The 20,420-nt window shown below is 51.6% G+C and overlaps 1 protein-coding gene across 2 annotated transcripts in view; it reads left to right on the top strand.

The window, feature by feature from the left end:
• Positions 1-20,051, top strand: part of sclt1 (sodium channel and clathrin linker 1) — a 102,832-nt gene extending 82,781 nt beyond the window's left edge. For both annotated transcript variants that reach the window (XM_055923989.1, XM_055923988.1), the window contains exons 19-22: positions 18,356-18,552; positions 18,921-18,999; positions 19,239-19,334; positions 19,733-20,051. In XM_055923989.1, the coding sequence (XP_055779964.1) occupies positions 18,356-18,552; positions 18,921-18,999; positions 19,239-19,334; positions 19,733-19,795 (435 nt within the window). In that variant the 3' untranslated portion in view covers positions 19,796-20,051. The remainder of the gene's footprint in view (positions 1-18,355; positions 18,553-18,920; positions 19,000-19,238; positions 19,335-19,732) is intronic.
• Positions 20,052-20,420: the final 369 nt, after the last annotated feature.

The following is a 20,420-nucleotide window of genomic DNA, read 5'->3' as shown; positions in this document are numbered from 1 at the left end:
AGAGGGAGATGAGGGATACAGGTCTAGCAGGTAGAGAGGGAGATGAGGGATACAGGTCTAGCAGGTAGAGAGGGAGATGAGGGATACAGGTCTAGCAGGTAGAGAGGAAGATGGGAGATGAGGAGAGATACAGGTCTAGCAGGTAGAGAGGAAGATGGGAGATGAGGAGGGATACAGGTCTAGCAGGTAGAGAGCAAGGTGGGAGATGAGGAGGGATACAGGTCTAGCAGGTAGAGAGGGAGATGAGGAGGGATACAGGTCTAGCAGGTAGAGAGGGAGATGAGGAGGGATACAGGTCTAGCAGGTAGAGAGGGAGATGAGGAGGGATACAGGTCTAGCAGGTAGATAGGGAGATGAGGAGGGATACAGGTCTAGCAGGTAGAGAAAGGTGGGAGATGAGGAGGGATACAGGTCTAGCAGGTAGAGAAAGGTGGGAGATGAGGAGGGTTTACAGGTCTAGCAGGTAGAGAGGGAGATGAGGAGGGATACAGGTCTAACAGGTAGAGAGGAAGATGGGAGATGAGGAGGGATACAGGTCTAGCAGGTAGAGCAAGGTGGGAGATGAGGGATACAGGTCTAGCAGGTAGAGAGGAAGATGGGAGATGAGGAGGGATACAGGTCTAGCAGGTAGAGAGGAAGATGAGGAGGGATACAGGTCTAGCAGGTAGAGAGGAAGATGAGGAGGGATACAGGTCTAGCAGGTAGAGAGGAAGATGAGGGATACAGGTCTAGCAGGTAGAGAGGAAGAGGAGGGATACAGGTCTAGCAGGTAGAGAGGAAGATGGGAGATGAGGAGGGATACAGGTCTAGCAGGTAGAGAGGAAGATGGGAGATGAGGAGGGATACAGGTCTAGCAGGTAGATAGGGAGATGAGGAGGGATACAGGTCTAGCAGGTAGAGAAAGGTGGGAGATGAGGAGGGATACAGGTCTAGCAGGTAGAGAAAGGTGGGAGATGAGGAGGGATACAGGTCTAGCAGGTAGAGAGGGAGATGAGGAGGGATACAGGTCTAGCAGGTAGAGAGGAAGATGGGAGATGAGGAGGGATACAGGTCTAGCAGGTAGAGAGGGAGATGGGAGATGAGGAGGGATACAGGTCTAGCAGGTAGAGAGGAAGATGGGAGATGAGGAGGGATACAGGTCTAGCAGGTAGAGAAAGGTGGGAGATGAGGAGGGATACAGGTCTAGCAGGTAGATAGGGAGATGAGGAGGGATACAAGTCTAGCAGGTAGAGAGGGAGATGAGGAGGGATACAGGTCTAGCAGGTAGAGAGGAAGGTGGGAGATGAGGAGGGATACAGGTCTAGCAGGTAGAGCAAGGTGGGAGATGAGGAGGGATACAGGTCTAGCAGGTAGAGAGGAAGGTGGGAGATGAGGAGGGATACAGGTCTAGCAGGTAGAGAGGAAGATGGGAGATGAGGAGGGATACAGGTCTAGCAGGTAGAGAGGAAGATGGGAGATGAGGAGGGATACAGGTCTAGCAGGTAGAGCAAGGTGGGAGATGAGGGATACAGGTCTAGCAGGTAGAGAGGAAGATGGGAGATGAGGAGGGATACAGGTCTAGCAGGTAGAGAGGGAGATGAGGAGGGATACAGGTCTAGCAGGTAGAGAGGAAGATGGGAGATGAGGGATACAGGTCTAGCAGGTAGAGAGGAAGATGGGAGATGAGGAGGGATACAGGTCTAGCAGGTAGAGAGGAAGATGGGAGATGAGGAGGGATACAGGTCTAGCAGGTAGAGAGGAAGATGGGAGATGAGGAGGGATACAGGTCTAGCAGGTAGAGAGGAAGATCGGAGATGAGGGATACAGGTCTAGCAGGTAGAGAGGAAGATGGGAGATGAGGGATACAGGTCTAGCAGGTAGAGAGGAAGATGGGAGATGAGGAGGGATACAGGTCTAGCAGGTAGAGCAAGGTGGGAGATGAGGAGGGATACAGGTCTAGCAGGTAGAGCAAGGTGGGAGATGAGGAGGGACACAGGTCTAGCAGATAGAGGAAGGTGGGAGATGAGGAGGGATACAGGTCTAGCAGGTAGAGAGGAAGATGGGAGATGAGGAGGGATACAGGTCTAGCAGGTAGAGAAAGGTGGGAGATGAGGAGGGATACAGGTCTAGCAGGTAGATAGGGAGATGAGGAGGGATACAAGTCTAGCAGGTAGAGAGGGAGATGAGGAGGGATACAGGTCTAGCAGGTAGAGAGGAAGATGGGAGATGATGGATACAGGTCTAGCAGGTAGAGCAAGGTGGGAGATGAGGAGGGATACAGGTCTAGCAGGTAGAGAGGGAGATGAGGAGGGATACAGGTCTAGCAGGTAGAGAGGGAGATGAGGAGGGATACAGGTCTAGCAGGTAGAGAGGAAGATGGGAGATGAGGGATACAGGTCTAGCAGGTAGAGCAAGGTGGGAGATGAGGAGGGATACAGGTCTAGCAGGTAGAGAGGGAGATGAGGAGGGATACAGGTCTAGCAGGTAAAGAGGAAGAGGAGGGATACAGGTCTAGCAGGTAGAGAGGAAGATGGGAGATGAGGAGAGATACAGGTCTAGCAGGTAGAGCAAGGTGGGAGATGAGGAGGGATACAGGTCTAGCAGGTAGAGAGGAAGGTGGGAGATGAGGAGGGATACAGGTCTAGCAGGTAGAGAGGAAGATGGGAGATGAGGAGGGATACAGGTCTAGCAGGTAGAGAGGAAGATGGGAGATGAGGAGGGATACAGGTCTAGCAGGTAGAGCAAGGTGGGAGATGAGAGATACAGGTCTAGCAGGTAGAGAGGAAGATGGGAGATGAGGAGGGATACAGGTCTAGCAGGTAGAGAGGGAGATGAGGAGGGATACAGGTCTAGCAGGTAGAGAGGAAGATGGGAGATGAGGGATACAGGTCTAGCAGGTAGAGAGGAAGATGGGAGATGAGGAGGGATACAGGTCTAGCAGGTAGAGAGGAAGATGGGAGATGAGGAGGGATACAGGTCTAGCAGGTAGAGAGGAAGATGGGAGATGAGGAGGGATACAGGTCTAGCAGGTAGAGAGGAAGATGGGAGATGAGGGATACAGGTCTAGCAGGTAGAGAGGAAGATGGGAGATGAGGGATACAGGTCTAGCAGGTAGAGAGGAAGATGGGAGATGAGGAGGGATACAGGTCTAGCAGGTAGAGCAAGGTGGGAGATGAGGAGGGATACAGGTCTAGCAGGTAGAGCAAGGTGGGAGATGAGGAGGGACACAGGTCTAGCAGGTAGAGGAAGGTGGGAGATGAGGAGGGATACAGGTCTAGCAGGTAGAGAGGAAGATGGGAGATGAGGGATACAGGTCTAGCAGGTAGAGAGGAAGATGGGAGATGAGGAGGGATACAGGTCTAGCAGGTAGAGAGGAAGATGGGAGATGAGGAGGGATACAGGTCTAGCAGGTAGAGCAAGGTGGGAGATGAGGGATACAGGTCTAGCAGGTAGAGAAAGGTGGGAGATGAGGAGGGATACAGGTCTAGCAGGTAGAGAAAGGTGGGAGATGAGGAGGGATACAGGTCTAGCAGGTAGAGAGGAAGATGGGAGATGAGGAGGGATACAGGTCTAGCAGGTAGAGAGGGAGATGAGGAGGGATACAGGTCTAGCAGGTAGAGAAAGGTGGGAGATGAGGAGGGATACAGGTCTAGCAGGTAGAGAGGGAGATGAGGAGGGATACAGGTCTAGCAGGTAGAGAGGAAGATGGGAGATGAGGAGGGATACAGGTCTAGCAGGTAGAGAGGGAGATGAGGAGGGATACAGGTCTAGCAGGTAGAGAAAGGTGGGAGATGAGGAGGGATACAGGTCTAGCAGGTAGAGAAAGGTGGGAGATGAGGAGGGATACAGGTCTAGCAGGTAGAGAGGGAGATGAGGAGGGATACAGGTCTAGCAGGTAGAGAGGAAGATGGGAGATGAGGAGGGATACAGGTCTAGCAGGTAGAGAGGGAGATGAGGAGGGATACAGGTCTAGCAGGTAGAGAAAGGTGGGAGATGAGGAGGGATACAGGTCTAGCAGGTAGAGAAAGGTGGGAGATGAGGAGGGATACAGGTCTAGCAGGTAGAGAGGGAGATGAGGAGGGATACAGGTCTAGCAGGTAGAGAGGAAGATGGGAGATGAGGAGGGATACAGGTCTAGCAGGTAGAGAGGAAGATGGGAGATGAGGGATACAGGTCTAGCAGGTAGAGAGGAAGATGGGAGATGAGGAGGGATACAGGTCTAGCAGGTAGAGGGAGATGAGGGATACAGGTCTAGCAGGTAGAGGGAGATGAGGGATACAGGTCTAGCAGGTAGAGAGGGAGATGAGGGATACAGGTCTAGCAGGTAGAGAGGGAGATGAGGAGGGATACAGGTCTAGCAGGTAGAGAGGAAGATGGGAGATGAGGAGAGAAACAGGTCTAGCAGGTAGAGAGGAAGATGGGAGATGAGGAGGGATACAGGTCTAGCAGGTAGAGCAAGGTGGGGGATGAGGAGGGATACAGGTCTAGCAGGTAGAGAGGGAGATGAGGAGGGATACAGGTCTAGCAGGTAGAGAGGGAGATGAGGAGGGATACAGGTCTAGCAGGTAGATAGGGAGATGAGGAGGGATACAGGTCTAGCAGGTAGAGAAAGGTGGGAGATGAGGAGGGATACAGGTCTAGCAGGTAGAGAGGGAGATGAGGAGGGATACAGGTCTAGCAGGTAGAGAGGAAGATGGGAGAAGAGGGATACAGGTCTAGCAGGTAGAGAGGGAAATGAGGAGGGATACAGGTTTAGCAGGTAGAGAGGAAGATGGGAGATGAGGAGGGATACAGGTCTAGCAGGTAGAGCAAGGTGGGAGATGAGGAGGGATACAGGTCTAGCAGGTAGAGAGGAAGATGGGAGATGAGGAGGGATACAGGTCTAGCAGGTAGAGAGGAAGATGAGGAGGGATACAGGTCTAGCAGGTAGAGAGGAAGATGAGGAGGGATACAGGTCTAGCAGGTAGAGAGGAAGATGAGGGATACAGGTCTAGCAGGTAGAGAGGAAGATGGGAGATGAGGAGGGATACAGGTCTAGCAGGTAGAGAGGAAGATGGGAGATGAGGAGGGATACAGGTCTAGCAGGTAGAGAGGAAGATGGGAGATGAGGAGGGATACAGGTCTAGCAGGTAGAGAGGGAGATGAGGAGGGATACAGGTCTAGCAGGTAGAGAGGAAGATGGGAGATGAGGAGGGATACAGGTCTAGCAGGTAGAGAAAGGTGGGAGATGAGGAGGGATACAGGTCTAGCAGGTAGAGAGGAAGATGAGGAGGGATACAGGTCTAGCAGGTAGAGAGGGAGATGAGGAGGGATACAGGTCTATCAGGTAGAGAGGGAGATGAGGAGGGATACAGGTCTAGCAGGTAGATAGGGAGATGAGGAGGGATACAGGTCTAGCAGGTAGATAGGGAGATGAGGAGGGATACAGGTCTAGCAGGTAGAGAAAGGTGGGAGATGAGGAGGGATACAGGTCTAGCAGGTAAAGAAAGGTGGGAGATGAGGAGGGATACAGGTCTAGCAGGTAGAGAGGAAGATGGGAGATGAGGAGGGATACAGGTCTAGCAGGTAGAGAGGAAGATGGGAGATGAGGGATACAGGTCTAGCAGGTAGAGAGGAAGATGGGAGATGAGGAGGGATACAGGTCTAGCAGGTAGAGAGGAAGATGGGAGATGAGGGATACAGGTCTAGCAGGTAGAGAGGAAGATGAGGAGGGATACAGGTCTAGCAGGTAGAGGGAGATGAGGGATACAGGTCTAGCAGGTAGAGGGAGATGAGGGATACAGGTCTAGCAGGTAGAGAGGGAGATGAGAGATACAGGTCTAGCAGGTAGAGAGGGAGATGAGGAGGGATACAGGTCTAGCAGGTAGAGAGGAAGATGGGAGATGAGGAGAGATACAGGTCTAGCAGGTAGAGAGGAAGATGGGAGATGAGGAGGGATACAGGTCTAGCAGGTAGAGAGCAAGGTGGGGGATGAGGAGGGATACAGGTCTAGCAGGTAGAGAGGGAGATGAGGAGGGATACAGGTCTAGCAGGTAGAGAGGGAGATGAGGAGGGATACAGGTCTAGCAGGTAGATAGGGAGATGAGGGATACAGGTCTAGCAGGTAGAGAAAGGTGGGAGATGAGGAGGGATACAGGTCTAGCAGGTAGAGAGGGAGATGAGGAGGGATACAGGTCTAGCAGGTAGAGAGGAAGATGGGAGATGAGGGATACAGGTCTAGCAGGTAGAGAGGGAGATGAGGAGGGATACAGGTCTAGCAGGTAGAGAGGAAGATGGGAGATGAGGAGGGATACAGGTCTAGCAGGTAGAGCAAGGTGGGAGATGAGGAGGGATACAGGTCTAGCAGGTAGAGAGGAAGATGGGAGATGAGGAGGGATACAGGTCTAGCAGGTAGAGAGGAAGATGAGGAGGGATACAGGTCTAGCAGGTAGAGAGGAAGATGAGGAGGGATACAGGTCTAGCAGGTAGAGAGGAAGATGAGGGATACAGGTCTAGCAGGTAGAGAGGAAGATGGGAGATGAGGAGGGATACAGGTCTAGCAGGTAGAGAGGAAGATGGGAGATGAGGAGGGATACAGGTCTAGCAGGTAGAGAGGAAGATGGGAGATGAGGGATACAGGTCTAGCAGGTAGAGAGGGAGATGAGGAGGGATACAGGTCTAGCAGGTAGAGAGGAAGATGAGGGATACAGGTCTAGCAGGTAGAGAAAGGTGGGAGATGAGGAGGGATACAGGTCTAGCAGGTAGAGAGGGAGATGAGGAGGGATACAGGTCTAGCAGGTAGAGAGGGAGATGAGGAGGGATACAGGTCTAGCAGGTAGAGAGGAAGATGGGAGATGAGGGATACAGGTCTAGCAGGTAGAGAGGGAGATGAGGAGGGATACAGGTCTAGCAGGTAGAGAGGAAGATGGGAGATGAGGAGGGATACAGGTCTAGCAGGTAGAGCAAGGTGGGAGATGAGGAGGGATACAGGTCTAGCAGGTAGAGAGGAAGATGGGAGATGAGGAGGGATACAGGTCTAGCAGGTAGAGAGGAAGATGGGAGATGAGGAGGGATACAGGTCTAGCAGGTAGAGAGGAAGATGAGGAGGGATACAGGTCTAGCAGGTAGAGAGGAAGATGAGGAGGGATACAGGTCTAGCAGGTAGAGAGGAAGATGAGGGATACAGGTCTAGCAGGTAGAGAGGAAGATAGGAGATGAGGAGGGATACAGGTCTAGCAGGTAGAGAGGAAGATGGGAGATGAGGAGGGATACAGGTCTAGCAGGTAGAGAGGAAGATGGGAGATGAGGAGGGATACAGGTCTAGCAGGTAGAGAGGGAGATGAGGAGGGATACAGGTCTAGCAGGTAGAGAGGAAGATGGGAGATGAGGAGGGATACAGGTCTAGCAGGTAGAGAAAGGTGGGAGATGAGGAGGGATACAGGTCTAGCAGGTAGAGAGGAAGATGAGGAGGGATACAGGTCTAGCAGGTAGAGAGGGAGATGAGGAGGGATACAGGTCTATCAGGTAGAGAGGGAGATGAGGGATACAGGTCTAGCAGGTAGATAGGGAGATGAGGAGGGATACAGGTCTCGCAGGTAGATAGGGAGATGAGGGATACAGGTCTAGCAGGTAGAGAGGGAGATGAGGAGGGATACAGGTCTAGCAGGTAGAGAGGAAGATGGGAGATGAGGGATACAGGTCTAGCAGGTAGAGAGGAAGATGGGAGATGAGGAGGGATTCAGGTCTAGCAGGTAGAGAGGAAGATGGGAGATGAGGGATACAGGTCTAGCAGGTAGAGAGGAAGATGGGAGATGAGGAGGGATTCAGGTCTAGCAGGTAGAGAGGAAGATGGGAGATGAGGGATACAGGTCTAGCAGGTAGAGAGGAAGATGGGAGATGAGGAGGGATACAGGTCTAGCAGGTAGAGCAAGGTGGGAGATGAGGAGGGATACAGGTCTAGCAGGTAGAGCAAGGTGGGAGATGAGGAGGGACACAGGTCTAGCAGGTAGAGGAAGGTGGGAGATGAGGAGGGATACAGGTCTAGCAGGTAGAGAGGAAGATGGGAGATGAGGGATACAGGTCTAGCAGGTAGAGAGGAAGATGGGAGATGAGGAGGGATACAGGTCTAGCAGGTAGAGAGGAAGATGGGAGATGAGGAGGGATACAGGTCTAGCAGGTAGAGCAAGGTGGGAGATGAGGAGGGATACAGGTCTAGCAGGTAGAGAAAGGTGGGAGATGAGGAGGGATACAGGTCTAGCAGGTAGAGAAAGGTGGGAGATGAGGAGGGATACAGGTCTAGCAGGTAGAGAAAGGTGGGAGATGAGGAGGGATACAGGTCTAGCAGGTAGAGAGGAAGATGGGAGATGAGGAGGGATACAGGTCTAGCAGGTAGAAAGGGAGATGAGGAGGGATACAGGTCTAGCAGGTAGAGAAAGGTGGGAGATGAGGAGGGATACAGGTCTAGCAGGTAGAGAGGGAGATGAGGAGGGATACAGGTCTAGCAGGTAGAGAGGAAGATGGGAGATGAGGGATACAGGTCTAGCAGGTAGAGAGGAAGATGGGAGATGAGGGATACAGGTCTAGCAGGTAGAGAGGAAGATGAGGAGGGATACAGGTCTAGCAGGTAGAGGGAGATGAGGGATACAGGTCTAGCAGGTAGAGGGAGATGAGGGATACAGGTCTAGCAGGTAGAGAGGGAGATGAGGGATACAGGTCTAGCAGGTAGATAGGGAGATGAGGAGGGATACAGGTCTAGCAGGTAGAGAAAGGTGGGAGATGAGGAGGGATACAGGTCTAGCAGGTAGAGAAAGGTGGGAGATGAGGAGGGATACAGGTCTAGCAGGTAGAGAGGGAGATGAGGAGGGATACAGGTCTAGCAGGTAGAGAGGGAGATGAGGAGGGATACAGGTCTAGCAGGTAGAGAGGAAGATGGGAGATGAGGAGGGATACAGGTCTAGCAGGTAGAGAAAGGTGGGAGATGAGGAGGGATACAGGTCTAGCAGGTAGAGAGGAAGATGGGAGATGAGGAGGGATACAGGTCTAGCAGGTAGAGAGGGAGATGAGGAGGGATACAGGTCTAGCAGGTAGAGAAAGGTGGGAGATGAGGAGGGATACAGGTCTAGCAGGTAGAGAGGGAGATGAGGAGGGATACAGGTCTAGCAGGTAGAGAGGAAGATGGGAGATGAGGGATACAGGTCTAGCAGGTAGAGAGGAAGATGGGAGATGAGGGATACAGGTCTAGCAGGTAGAGAGGAAGATGAGGAGGGATACAGGTCTAGCAGGTAGAGGGAGATGAGGGATACAGGTCTAGCAGGTAGAGGGAGATGAGGGATACAGGTCTAGCAGGTAGAGAGGGAGATGAGGGATACAGGTCTAGCAGGTAGAGAGGGAGATGAGGAGGGATACAGGTCTAGCAGGTAGAGAGGAAGATGGGAGATGAGGAGAGATACAGGTCTAGCAGGTAGAGAGGAAGATGGGAGATGAGGAGGGATACAGGTCTAGCAGGTAGAGAGCAAGGTGGGAGATGAGGAGGGATACAGGTCTAGCAGGTAGAGAGGGAGATGAGGAGGGATACAGGTCTAGCAGGTAGAGAGGGAGATGAGGAGGGATACAGGTCTAGCAGGTAGAGAGGGAGATGAGGAGGGATACAGGTCTAGCAGGTAGATAGGGAGATGAGGAGGGATACAGGTCTAGCAGGTAGAGAAAGGTGGGAGATGAGGAGGGATACAGGTCTAGCAGGTAGAGAAAGGTGGGAGATGAGGAGGGATACAGGTCTAGCAGGTAGAGAGGGAGATGAGGAGGGATACAGGTCTAGCAGGTAGAGAGGGAGATGAGGAGGGATACAGGTCTAGCAGGTAGAGAGGAAGATGGGAGATGAGGAGGGATACAGGTCTAGCAGGTAGAGCAAGGTGGGAGATGAGGGATACAGGTCTAGCAGGTAGAGAGGAAGATGGGAGATGAGGAGGGATACAGGTCTAGCAGGTAGAGGAAGATGAGGAGGGATACAGGTCTAGCAGGTAGAGAGGAAGATGAGGAGGGATACAGGTCTAGCAGGTAGAGAGGAAGATGAGGAGGGATACAGGTCTAGCAGGTAGAGAGGAAGAGGAGGGATACAGGTCTAGCAGGTAGAGAGGAAGATGGGAGATGAGGAGGGATACAGGTCTAGCAGGTAGAGAGGAAGATGGGAGATGAGGAGGGATACAGGTCTAGCAGGTAGATAGGGAGATGAGGAGGGATACAGGTCTAGCAGGTAGAGAAAGGTGGGAGATGAGGAGGGATACAGGTCTAGCAGGTAGAGAAAGGTGGGAGATGAGGAGGGATACAGGTCTAGCAGGTAGAGAGGGAGATGAGGAGGGATACAGGTCTAGCAGGTAGAGAGGAAGATGGGAGATGAGGAGGGATACAGGTCTAGCAGGTAGAGCAAGGTGGGAGATGAGGGATACAGGTCTAGCAGGTAGAGAGGAAGATGGGAGATGAGGAGGGATACAGGTCTAGCAGGTAGAGAGGAAGATGAGGAGGGATACAGGTCTAGCAGGTAGAGAGGAAGATGAGGAGGGATACAGGTCTAGCAGGTAGAGAGGAAGATGAGGAGGGATACAGGTCTAGCAGGTAGAGAGGAAGAGGAGGGATACAGGTCTAGCAGGTAGAGAGGAAGATGGGAGATGAGGAGGGATACAGGTCTAGCAGGTAGAGAGGAAGATGGGAGATGAGGAGGGATACAGGTCTAGCAGGTAGAGCAAGGTGGGAGATGAGGAGGGATACAGGTCTAGCAGGTAGAGAGGGAGATGAGGAGGGATACAGGTCTAGCAGGTAGAGAGGGAGATGAGGAGGGATACAGGTCTAGCAGGTAAAGAGGAAGAGGAGGGATACAGGTCTAGCAGGTAGAGAGGAAGATGGGAGATGAGGAGAGATACAGGTCTAGCAGGTAGAGAGGAAGATGGGAGATGAGGAGGGATACAGGTCTAGCAGGTAGAGAGGAAGATGAGGAGGGATACAGGTCTAGCAGGTAGAGAGGAAGATGGGAGATGAGGAGGGATACAGGTCTAGCAGGTAGAGAAAGGTGGGAGATGAGGAGGGATACAGGTCTAGCAGGTAGAGAGGAAGATGAGGAGGGATACAGGTCTAGCAGGTAGAGAGGGAGATGAGGAGGGATACAGGTCTATCAGGTAGAGAGGGAGATGAGGAGGGATACAGGTCTAGCAGGTAGAGAAAGGTGGGAGATGAGGAGGGATACAGGTCTAGCAGGTAGAGAGGAAGATGGGAGATGAGGAGGGATACAGGTCTAGCAGGTAGAGAGGAAGATGGGAGATGAGGGATACAGGTCTAGCAGGTAGAGCAAGGTGGGAGATGAGGAGGGATACAGGTCTAGCAGGTAGAGAGGGAGATGAGGAGGGATACAGGTCTAGCAGGTAGAGAGGGAGATGAGGAGGGATACAGGTCTAGCAGGTAAAGAGGAAGAGGAGGGATACAGGTCTAGCAGGTAGAGAGGAAGATGGGAGATGAGGAGAGATACAGGTCTAGCAGGTAGAGCAAGGTGGGATACAGGTCTAGCAGGTAGAGAGGAAGGTGGGAGATGAGGAGGGATACAGGTCTAGCAGGTAGAGAGGAAGATGGGAGATGAGGGATACAGGTCTAGCAGGTAGAGCAAGGTGGGATATGAGGAGGGATACAGGTCTAGCAGGTAGAGAGGAAGGTGGGAGATGAGGAGGGATACAGGTCTAGCAGGTAGAGAGGGAGATGAGGGATACAGGTCTAGCAGGTAGAGAGGAAGATGGGAGATGAGGAGGGATACAGGTCTAGCAGGTAGAGAGGGAGATGAGGAGGGATACAGGTCTAGCAGGTAGAGAGGAAGATGGGAGATGAGGAGGGATACAGGTCTAGCAGGTAGAGAGGAAGATGGGAGATGAGGGATACAGGTCTAGCAGGTAGAGAGGAAGATGAGGAGGGATACAGGTCTAGCAGGTAGAGAGGAAGATGGGAGATGAGGAGGGATACAGGTCTAGCAGGTAGAGAGGAAGATGGGAGATGAGGAGGGATACAGGTCTAGCAGGTAGAGAGGAAGATGAGGAGGGATGCAGGTCTAGCAGGTAGAGAGGAAGATGAGGAGGGATACAGGTCTAGCAGGTAGAGAGGAAGATGGGAGATGAGGAGGGATACAGGTCTAGCAGGTAGAGCAAGGTGGGAGATGAGGAGGGATACAGGTCTAGCAGGTAGAGAAAGGTGGGAGATGAGGAGGGATACAGGTCTAGCAGGTAGAGAAAGGTGGGAGATGAGGAGGGATACAGGTCTAGCAGGTAGAGAAAGGTGGGAGATGAGGAGGGATACAGGTCTAGCAGGTAGAGAGGAAGATGGGAGATGAGGAGGGATACAGGTCTAGCAGGTAGAGAGGGAGATGAGGAGGGATACAGGTCTAGCAGGTAGAGAAAGGTGGGAGATGAGGAGGGATACAGGTCTAGCAGGTAGAGAGGGAGATGAGGAGGGATACAGGTCTAGCAGGTAGAGAGGAAGATGGGAGATGAGGGATACAGGTCTAGCAGGTAGAGAGGAAGATGGGAGATGAGGGATACAGGTCTAGCAGGTAGAGAGGAAGATGAGGAGGGATACAGGTCTAGCAGGTAGAGGGAGATGAGGGATACAGGTCTAGCAGGTAGAGGGAGATGAGGGATACAGGTCTAGCAGGTAGAGAGGGAGATGAGGGATACAGGTCTAGCAGGTAGATAGGGAGATGAGGAGGGATACAGGTCTAGCAGGTAGAGAAAGGTGGGAGATGAGGAGGGATACAGGTCTAGCAGGTAGAGAGGGAGATGAGGAGGGATACAGGTCTAGCAGGTAGAGAGGGAGATGAGGAGGGATACAGGTCTAGCAGGTAGAGAGGAAGATGGGAGATGAGGAGGGATACAGGTCTAGCAGGTAGAGAAAGGTGGGAGATGAGGAGGGATACAGGTCTAGCAGGTAGAGAGGAAGATGGGAGATGAGGAGGGATACAGGTCTAGCAGGTAGAGAGGGAGATGAGGAGGGATACAGGTCTAGCAGGTAGAGAAAGGTGCTAGATGAGGAGGGATACAGGTCTAGCAGGTAGAGAGGGAGATGAGGAGGGATACAGGTCTAGCAGGTAGAGAGGAAGATGGGAGATGAGGGATACAGGTCTAGCAGGTAGAGAGGAAGATGGGAGATGAGGGATACAGGTCTAGCAGGTAGAGAGGAAGATGAGGAGGGATACAGGTCTAGCAGGTAGAGGGAGATGAGGGATACAGGTCTAGCAGGTAGAGGGAGATGAGGGATACAGGTCTAGCAGGTAGAGAGGGAGATGAGGGATACAGGTCTAGCAGGTAGAGAGGGAGATGAGGAGGGATACAGGTCTAGCAGGTAGAGAGGAAGATGGGAGATGAGGAGAGATACAGGTCTAGCAGGTAGAGAGGAAGATGGGAGATGAGGAGGGATACAGGTCTAGCAGGTAGAGAGCAAGGTGGGAGATGAGGAGGGATACAGGTCTAGCAGGTAGAGAGGGAGATGAGGAGGGATACAGGTCTAGCAGGTAGAGAGGGAGATGAGGAGGGATACAGGTCTAGCAGGTAGAGAGGGAGATGAGGAGGGATACAGGTCTAGCAGGTAGATAGGGAGATGAGGAGGGATACAGGTCTAGCAGGTAGAGAAAGGTGGGAGATGAGGAGGGATACAGGTCTAGCAGGTAGAGAAAGGTGGGAGATGAGGAGGGATACAGGTCTAGCAGGTAGAGAGGGAGATGAGGAGGGATACAGGTCTAGCAGGTAGAGAGGGAGATGAGGAGGGATACAGGTCTAGCAGGTAGAGAGGAAGATGGGAGATGAGGAGGGATACAGGTCTAGCAGGTAGAGCAAGGTGGGAGATGAGGGATACAGGTCTAGCAGGTAGAGAGGAAGATGGGAGATGAGGAGGGATACAGGTCTAGCAGGTAGAGAGGAAGATGAGGAGGGATACAGGTCTAGCAGGTAGAGAGGAAGATGAGGAGGGATACAGGTCTAGCAGGTAGAGAGGAAGATGAGGAGGGATACAGGTCTAGCAGGTAGAGAGGAAGAGGAGGGATACAGGTCTAGCAGGTAGAGAGGAAGATGGGAGATGAGGAGGGATACAGGTCTAGCAGGTAGAGAGGAAGATGGGAGATGAGGAGGGATACAGGTCTAGCAGGTAGATAGGGAGATGAGGAGGGATACAGGTCTAGCAGGTAGAGAAAGGTGGGAGATGAGGAGGGATACAGGTCTAGCAGGTAGAGAAAGGTGGGAGATGAGGAGGGATACAGGTCTAGCAGGTAGAGAGGGAGATGAGGAGGGATACAGGTCTAGCAGGTAGAGAGGAAGATGGGAGATGAGGAGGGATACAGGTCTAGCAGGTAGAGCAAGGTGGGAGATGAGGGATACAGGTCTAGCAGGTAGAGAGGAAGATGGGAGATGAGGAGGGATACAGGTCTAGCAGGTAGAGAGGAAGATGAGGAGGGATACAGGTCTAGCAGGTAGAGAGGAAGATGAGGAGGGATACAGGTCTAGCAGGTAGAGAGGAAGATGAGGAGGGATACAGGTCTAGCAGGTAGAGAGGAAGAGGAGGGATACAGGTCTAGCAGGTAGAGAGGAAGATGGGAGATGAGGAGGGATACAGGTCTAGCAGGTAGAGAGGAAGATGGGAGATGAGGAGGGATACAGGTCTAGCAGGTAGAGAGGAAGATGAGGAGGGATACAGGTCTAGCAGGTAGAGAGGAAGATGGGAGATGAGGAGGGATACAGGTCTAGCAGGTAGAGAAAGGTGGGAGATGAGGAGGGATACAGGTCTAGCAGGTAGAGAGGAAGATGAGGAGGGATACAGGTCTAGCAGGTAGAGAGGGAGATGAGGAGGGATACAGGTCTATCAGGTAGAGAGGGAGATGAGGAGGGATACAGGTCTAGCAGGTAGATAGGGAGATGAGGAGGGATACAGGTCTAGCAGGTAGAGAGGGAGATGAGGAGGGATACAGGTCTAGCAGGTAGAGCAAGGTGGGAGATGAGGAGGGATACAGGTCTAGCAGGTAGAGCAAGGTGGGAGATGAGGAGGGATACAGGTCTAGCAGGTAGAGAAAGGTGGGAGATGAGGAGGGATACAGGTCTAGCAGGTAGAGAGGAAGATGGGAGATGAGGAGGGATACAGGTCTAGCAGGTAGAGAGGAAGATGGGAGATGAGGGATACAGGTCTAGCAGGTAGAGCAAGGTGGGAGATGAGGAGGGATACAGGTCTAGCAGGTAGAGAGGGAGATGAGGAGGGATACAGGTCTAGCAGGTAGAGAGGGAGATGAGGAGGGATACAGGTCTAGCAGGTAAAGAGGAAGAGGGATACAGGTCTAGCAGGTAGAGAGGAAGATGGGAGATGAGGAGAGATACAGGTCTAGCAGGTAGAGAGGAAGATGGGAGATGAGGAGGGATACAGGTCTAGCAGGTAGAGAGGAAGATGAGGAGGGATACAGGTCTAGCAGGTAGAGAGGAAGATGGGAGATGAGGAGGGATACAGGTCTAGCAGGTAGAGAAAGGTGGGAGATGAGGAGGGATACAGGTCTAGCAGGTAGAGAGGAAGATGAGGAGGGATACAGGTCTAGCAGGTAGAGAGGGAGATGAGGAGGGATACAGGTCTATCAGGTAGAGAGGGAGATGAGGAGGGATACAGGTCTAGCAGGTAGATAGGGAGATGAGGAGGGATACAGGTCTAGCAGGTAGAGAGGGAGATGAGGAGGGATACAGGTCTAGCAGGTAGAGAGGGAGATGAGGAGGGATACAGGTCTAGCAGGTAGAGCAAGGTGGGAGATGAGGAGGGATACAGGTCTAGCAGGTAGAGAAAGGTGGGAGATGAGGAGGGATACAGGTCTAGCAGGTAGAGAGGAAGATGGGAGATGAGGAGGGATACAGGTCTAGCAGGTAGAGAGGAAGATGGGAGATGAGGGATACAGGTCTAGCAGGTAGAGCAAGGTGGGAGATGAGGAGGGATACAGGTCTAGCAGGTAGAGAGGGAGATGAGGAGGGATACAGGTCTAGCAGGTAGAGAGGGAGATGAGGAGGGATACAGGTCTAGCAGGTAAAGAGGAAGAGGAGGGATACAGGTCTAGCAGGTAGAGAGGAAGATGGGAGATGAGGAGAGATACAGGTCTAGCAGGTAGAGCAAGGTGGGATACAGGTCTAGCAGGTAGAGAGGAAGGTGGGAGATGAGGAGGGATACAGGTCTAGCAGGTAGAGAGGAAGATGGGAGATGAGGGATACAGGTCTAGCAGGTAGAGCAAGGTGGGATATGAGGAGGGATACAGGTCTAGCAGGTAGAGAGGAAGGTGGGAGATGAGGAGGGATACAGGTCTAGCAGGTAGAGAGGGAGATGAGGGATACAGGTCTAGCAGGTAGAGAGGAAGATGGGAGATGAGGAGGGATACAGGTCTAGCAGGTAGAGAGGGAGATGAGGGATACAGGTCTAGCAGGTAGAGAGGAAGATGGGAGATGAGGAGGGATACAGGTCTAGCAGGTAGAGAGGAAGATGGGAGATGAGGGATACAGGTCTAGCAGGTAGAGAGGAAGATGAGGAGGGATACAGGTCTAGCAGGTAGAGAGGAAGATGGGAGATGAGGAGGGATACAGGTCTAGCAGGTAGAGAGGAAGATGGGAGATGAGGAGGGATACAGGTCTAGCAGGTAGAGAGGAAGATGAGGAGGGATGCAGGTCTAGCAGGTAGAGAGGAAGATGAGGAGGGATACAGGTCTAGCAGGTAGAGAGGAAGATGAGGGATACAGGTCTAGCAGGTAGAGAGGGAGATGCGGAGGGATACAGGTCTAGCAGGTAGAGAGGAAGATGGGAGATGAGGAGGGATACAGGTCTAGCAGGTAGAGAGGAAGATGGGAGATGAGGAGGGATACAGGTCTAGCAGGTAGAGAGGGAGATGAGGAGGGATACAGGTCTAGCAGGTAGAGAGGAAGATGGGAGATGAGGAGGGATACAGGTCTAGCAGGTAGAGAAAGGTGGGAGATGAGGAGGGATACAGGTCTAGCAGGTAGAGAGGAAGATGAGGGATACAGGTCTAGCAGGTAGAGAGGGAGATGAGGAGGGATACAGGTCTATCAGGTAGAGAGGGAGATGAGGAGGGATACAGGTCTAGCAGGTAGATAGGGAGATGAGGAGGGATACAGGTCTAGCAGGTAGATAGGGAGATGAGGAGGGATACAGGTCTAGCAGGTAGAGAGGAAGATGAGGGATACAGGTCTAGCAGGTAGAGAGGAAGATGGGAGATGCGGAGGGATACAGGTCTAGCAGGTAGAGAGGAAGATGGGAGATGAGGAGGGATACAGGTCTAGCAGGTAGAGAGGAAGATGGGAGATGAGGAGGGATACAGGTCTAGCAGGTAGAGAGGGAGATGAGGAGGGATACAGGTCTAGCAGGTAGAGAGGAAGATGGGAGATGAGGAGGGATACAGGTCTAGCAGGTAGAGAAAGGTGGGAGATGAGGAGGGATACAGGTCTAGCAGGTAGAGAGGAAGATGAGGGATACAGGTCTAGCAGGTAGATAGGGAGATGAGGAGGGATACAGGTCTAGCAGGTAGATAGGGAGATGAGGAGGGATACAGGTCTAGCAGGTAGAGAGGGAGATGAGGAGGGATACAGGTCTAGCAGGTAGAGCAAGGTGGGAGATGAGGAGGGATACAGGTCTAGCAGGTAGAGAGGGAGATGAGGAGGGATACAGGTCTAGCAGGTAGAGCAAGGTGGGAGATGAGGAGGGATACAGGTCTAGCAGGTAGAGAGGAAGATGGGAGATGAGGAGGGATACAGGTCTAGCAGGTAGAGAGGGAGATGAGGAGGGATACAGGTCTAGCAGGTAGAGAGGAAGATGGGAGATGAGGAGGGATACAGGTCTAGCAGGTAGAGAGGAAGATGGGAGATGAGGAGGGATACAGGTCTAGCAGGTAGAGAGGAAGATGGGAGATGAGGAGGGATACAGGTCTAGCAGGTAGAGAGGAAGATGGGAGATGAGGGATACAGGTCTAGCAGTTAGAGAGGAAGATGGGAGATGAGGAGGGATACAGGTCTAGCAGGTAGAGAGGAAGATGGGAGATGAGGAGGGATACAGGTCTAGCAGGTAGAGAAAGGTGGGAGATGAGGGAGACAGGTCTAGCAGGTAGAGAGGAAGATGGGAGATGAGGGATACAGGTCTAGCAGGTAGAGAGGGAGATGAGGAGGGATACAGGTCTAGCAGGTAGATAGGGAGATGAGGAGGGATACAGGTCTAGCAGGTAGAGAGAGGTGGGAGATGAGGGATACAGGTCTAGCAGGTAGAGAAGATGAAAACAAGATGAGGGTTAAATGGGTGGGTAGGTCAAGTCGAAGACACTCACAAACTCCCACCCAGCCTCACTTCCCCCGTCCTCTCCCCAGGTTTCCCAGATGGAGCAGGAGTATTCCCTAAAGGAGCAGGGTCTGGATGCCCGGGTCAGGGAGCTGGAGGAAAGCAGTAGGAGCTCCAGTGCTGACCTGACCCGCCTCCTCTCTGCCCAGCAGAAGACCAGCCAGCGCTGGAAGGAGGAGGCCAAGACCCTCACCCTGACCTTCCACACCAAACTCACCAGCCTCAAGTTAGTTCAATGTACTGGGTACACCTGTGTGTATCTGACCAATGAACTGTGATTTTGACGTTCTTACTGACACTCCACCATAATAGCCCAGTGTCCATACAGGCAACTTTACAAACTCACCAATTTGGTAAGAGGACGCCCACATTTTCCATTCTGCTTTGAACCTCTGAGAAGCTGTTCTTGCTCTCTCACTTTGCAGATCACGTTATTTCAAGCCTCCTACACAATGTAGAAGGGAGAGATTGATAGGCTACGGACCAAATGGCCCACTGTTTGACACAGTTGCTAGTTGATGAGTGGATGTTTTCATATAAGTATGTGTTTGATGATTGGTCGCTTACAACTATGACACGGTCTGTGGGTTTCAGGGGTGAGCTGAGTCGACAGAAGCAACGTTGTCAGGAACTGGAGATCCAGCTGGTGACTGACCACGAGACCATAGTAGAGGTGATTCTAACATACACACACACACACACACACACACAGTTTTATAGAAGATAAAAAAGAAACACAGACAATTGTTCTACTTACGTGAATTCAACACACTACTCACCTTGAAACCAATAGCAACCCGCATCATAATTCATATGAGGAGGAAATGTGATGTCGGTGTATTGTTGCTGGGGTCCAGTAGGGGATGAAGTGTCTCAATTATGTTGTTGTGGTTGAAATGTGTCGTTGTCTAGTACGAGAGGCAGATGGCAGAGTACCAGGAGAAGAACCGTCGTCTCCAGAGGCGTTTGACTCAGGCAGAACAGAAGGCAACTACAGCATCACAACAGGTACTAGGGGTCTTACACTGGGGCCAGGGAGAGGCGCACACTGATGATGTCAGCTCAGTTGTCTGATATCACCACAGGGTCATATTTATTGGGCACACTGTAGTAAAACAGTTCAAAAACGTTGTGCAACAGAAACTAAAAGGAGTTATTGGACACGTGTAGGTAGTCCCTGTTTTAGTCAGTGTTACTTAGTTTGGTGTCTAATGAATAGGACCCTGGATCTTATTGAGATGAGATGCAGTACTGGAACACTGCACAGCTAGAAACGACGTGTCTCCTGTCTGTTCTATATGATGCATTCTTCATGGACACCATCTTTGAAGAAGCCCTGATATTGACAGGACCTTGTTGGCTTTGACTGTTTCTAACACAGCCATTTTTCTGTCTTTCTCTTTCAGCTCAGTATAATGACGTCACAGAGAAGGAAAACATCGTCCATGGCAGACCTGGAGTCTCTATAGCGGTGTGCAGGGATGAGACTTAAGGATTTTGAGCACTTGTCCTCTGTGCCATACGATATTTAAAAATATAAAATTTCACTTTGGGCTAGTTGGCCACATTTTCTACTAGCCAGTATGAAATGTACTAGCATCGGGCTAGTTTAATTTCCATCCCTGACTGTGTGCATTGCCAACCATTTCTACAGAAATGCCAATGTCTGTTATGGATTTATACCATTCACTGTGATGTCTGTTATTAAAATATATTTAAATTCTCTTTCTGGTGTGTTTTATTGTCATTGTTGGGAACATTTTAGTGGTCATTATTTCTGTGGTCATTGTTGAAGTATTTAAATTCACCTTTCTGTGTTGGGATAAATTAAGTAAAATAATTCACTGGTGCATATGGTCATGTTTAATTTGTGTGTGGTTGAGTGACTGTCTCCAGGATGCTCTTTCAGGTTAGCCTGGGATAGTATGTGTTTCAATTTGGCAGAATCAAGACGATATCAGGAACGTGTGTAGTTTCAACTGCAACCCATCTTTGAGGTCCAGAGTTTTACCATGAAGAAAACAACGATGTATGACAGCCCGCGTTCTGTTGGGAATCTAGCTATACAAACTATATATTGTAGGGTGCAAGTAT

This window comes from Salvelinus fontinalis, chromosome 5 (assembly GCF_029448725.1).
Source record: "Salvelinus fontinalis isolate EN_2023a chromosome 5, ASM2944872v1, whole genome shotgun sequence".
Classification (NCBI taxonomy): domain Eukaryota; kingdom Metazoa; phylum Chordata; class Actinopteri; order Salmoniformes; family Salmonidae; genus Salvelinus; species Salvelinus fontinalis.
The sequence above is the reverse complement of the archived record's forward strand: the minus strand, read 5'-3'. Positions and strand labels throughout refer to the sequence as shown.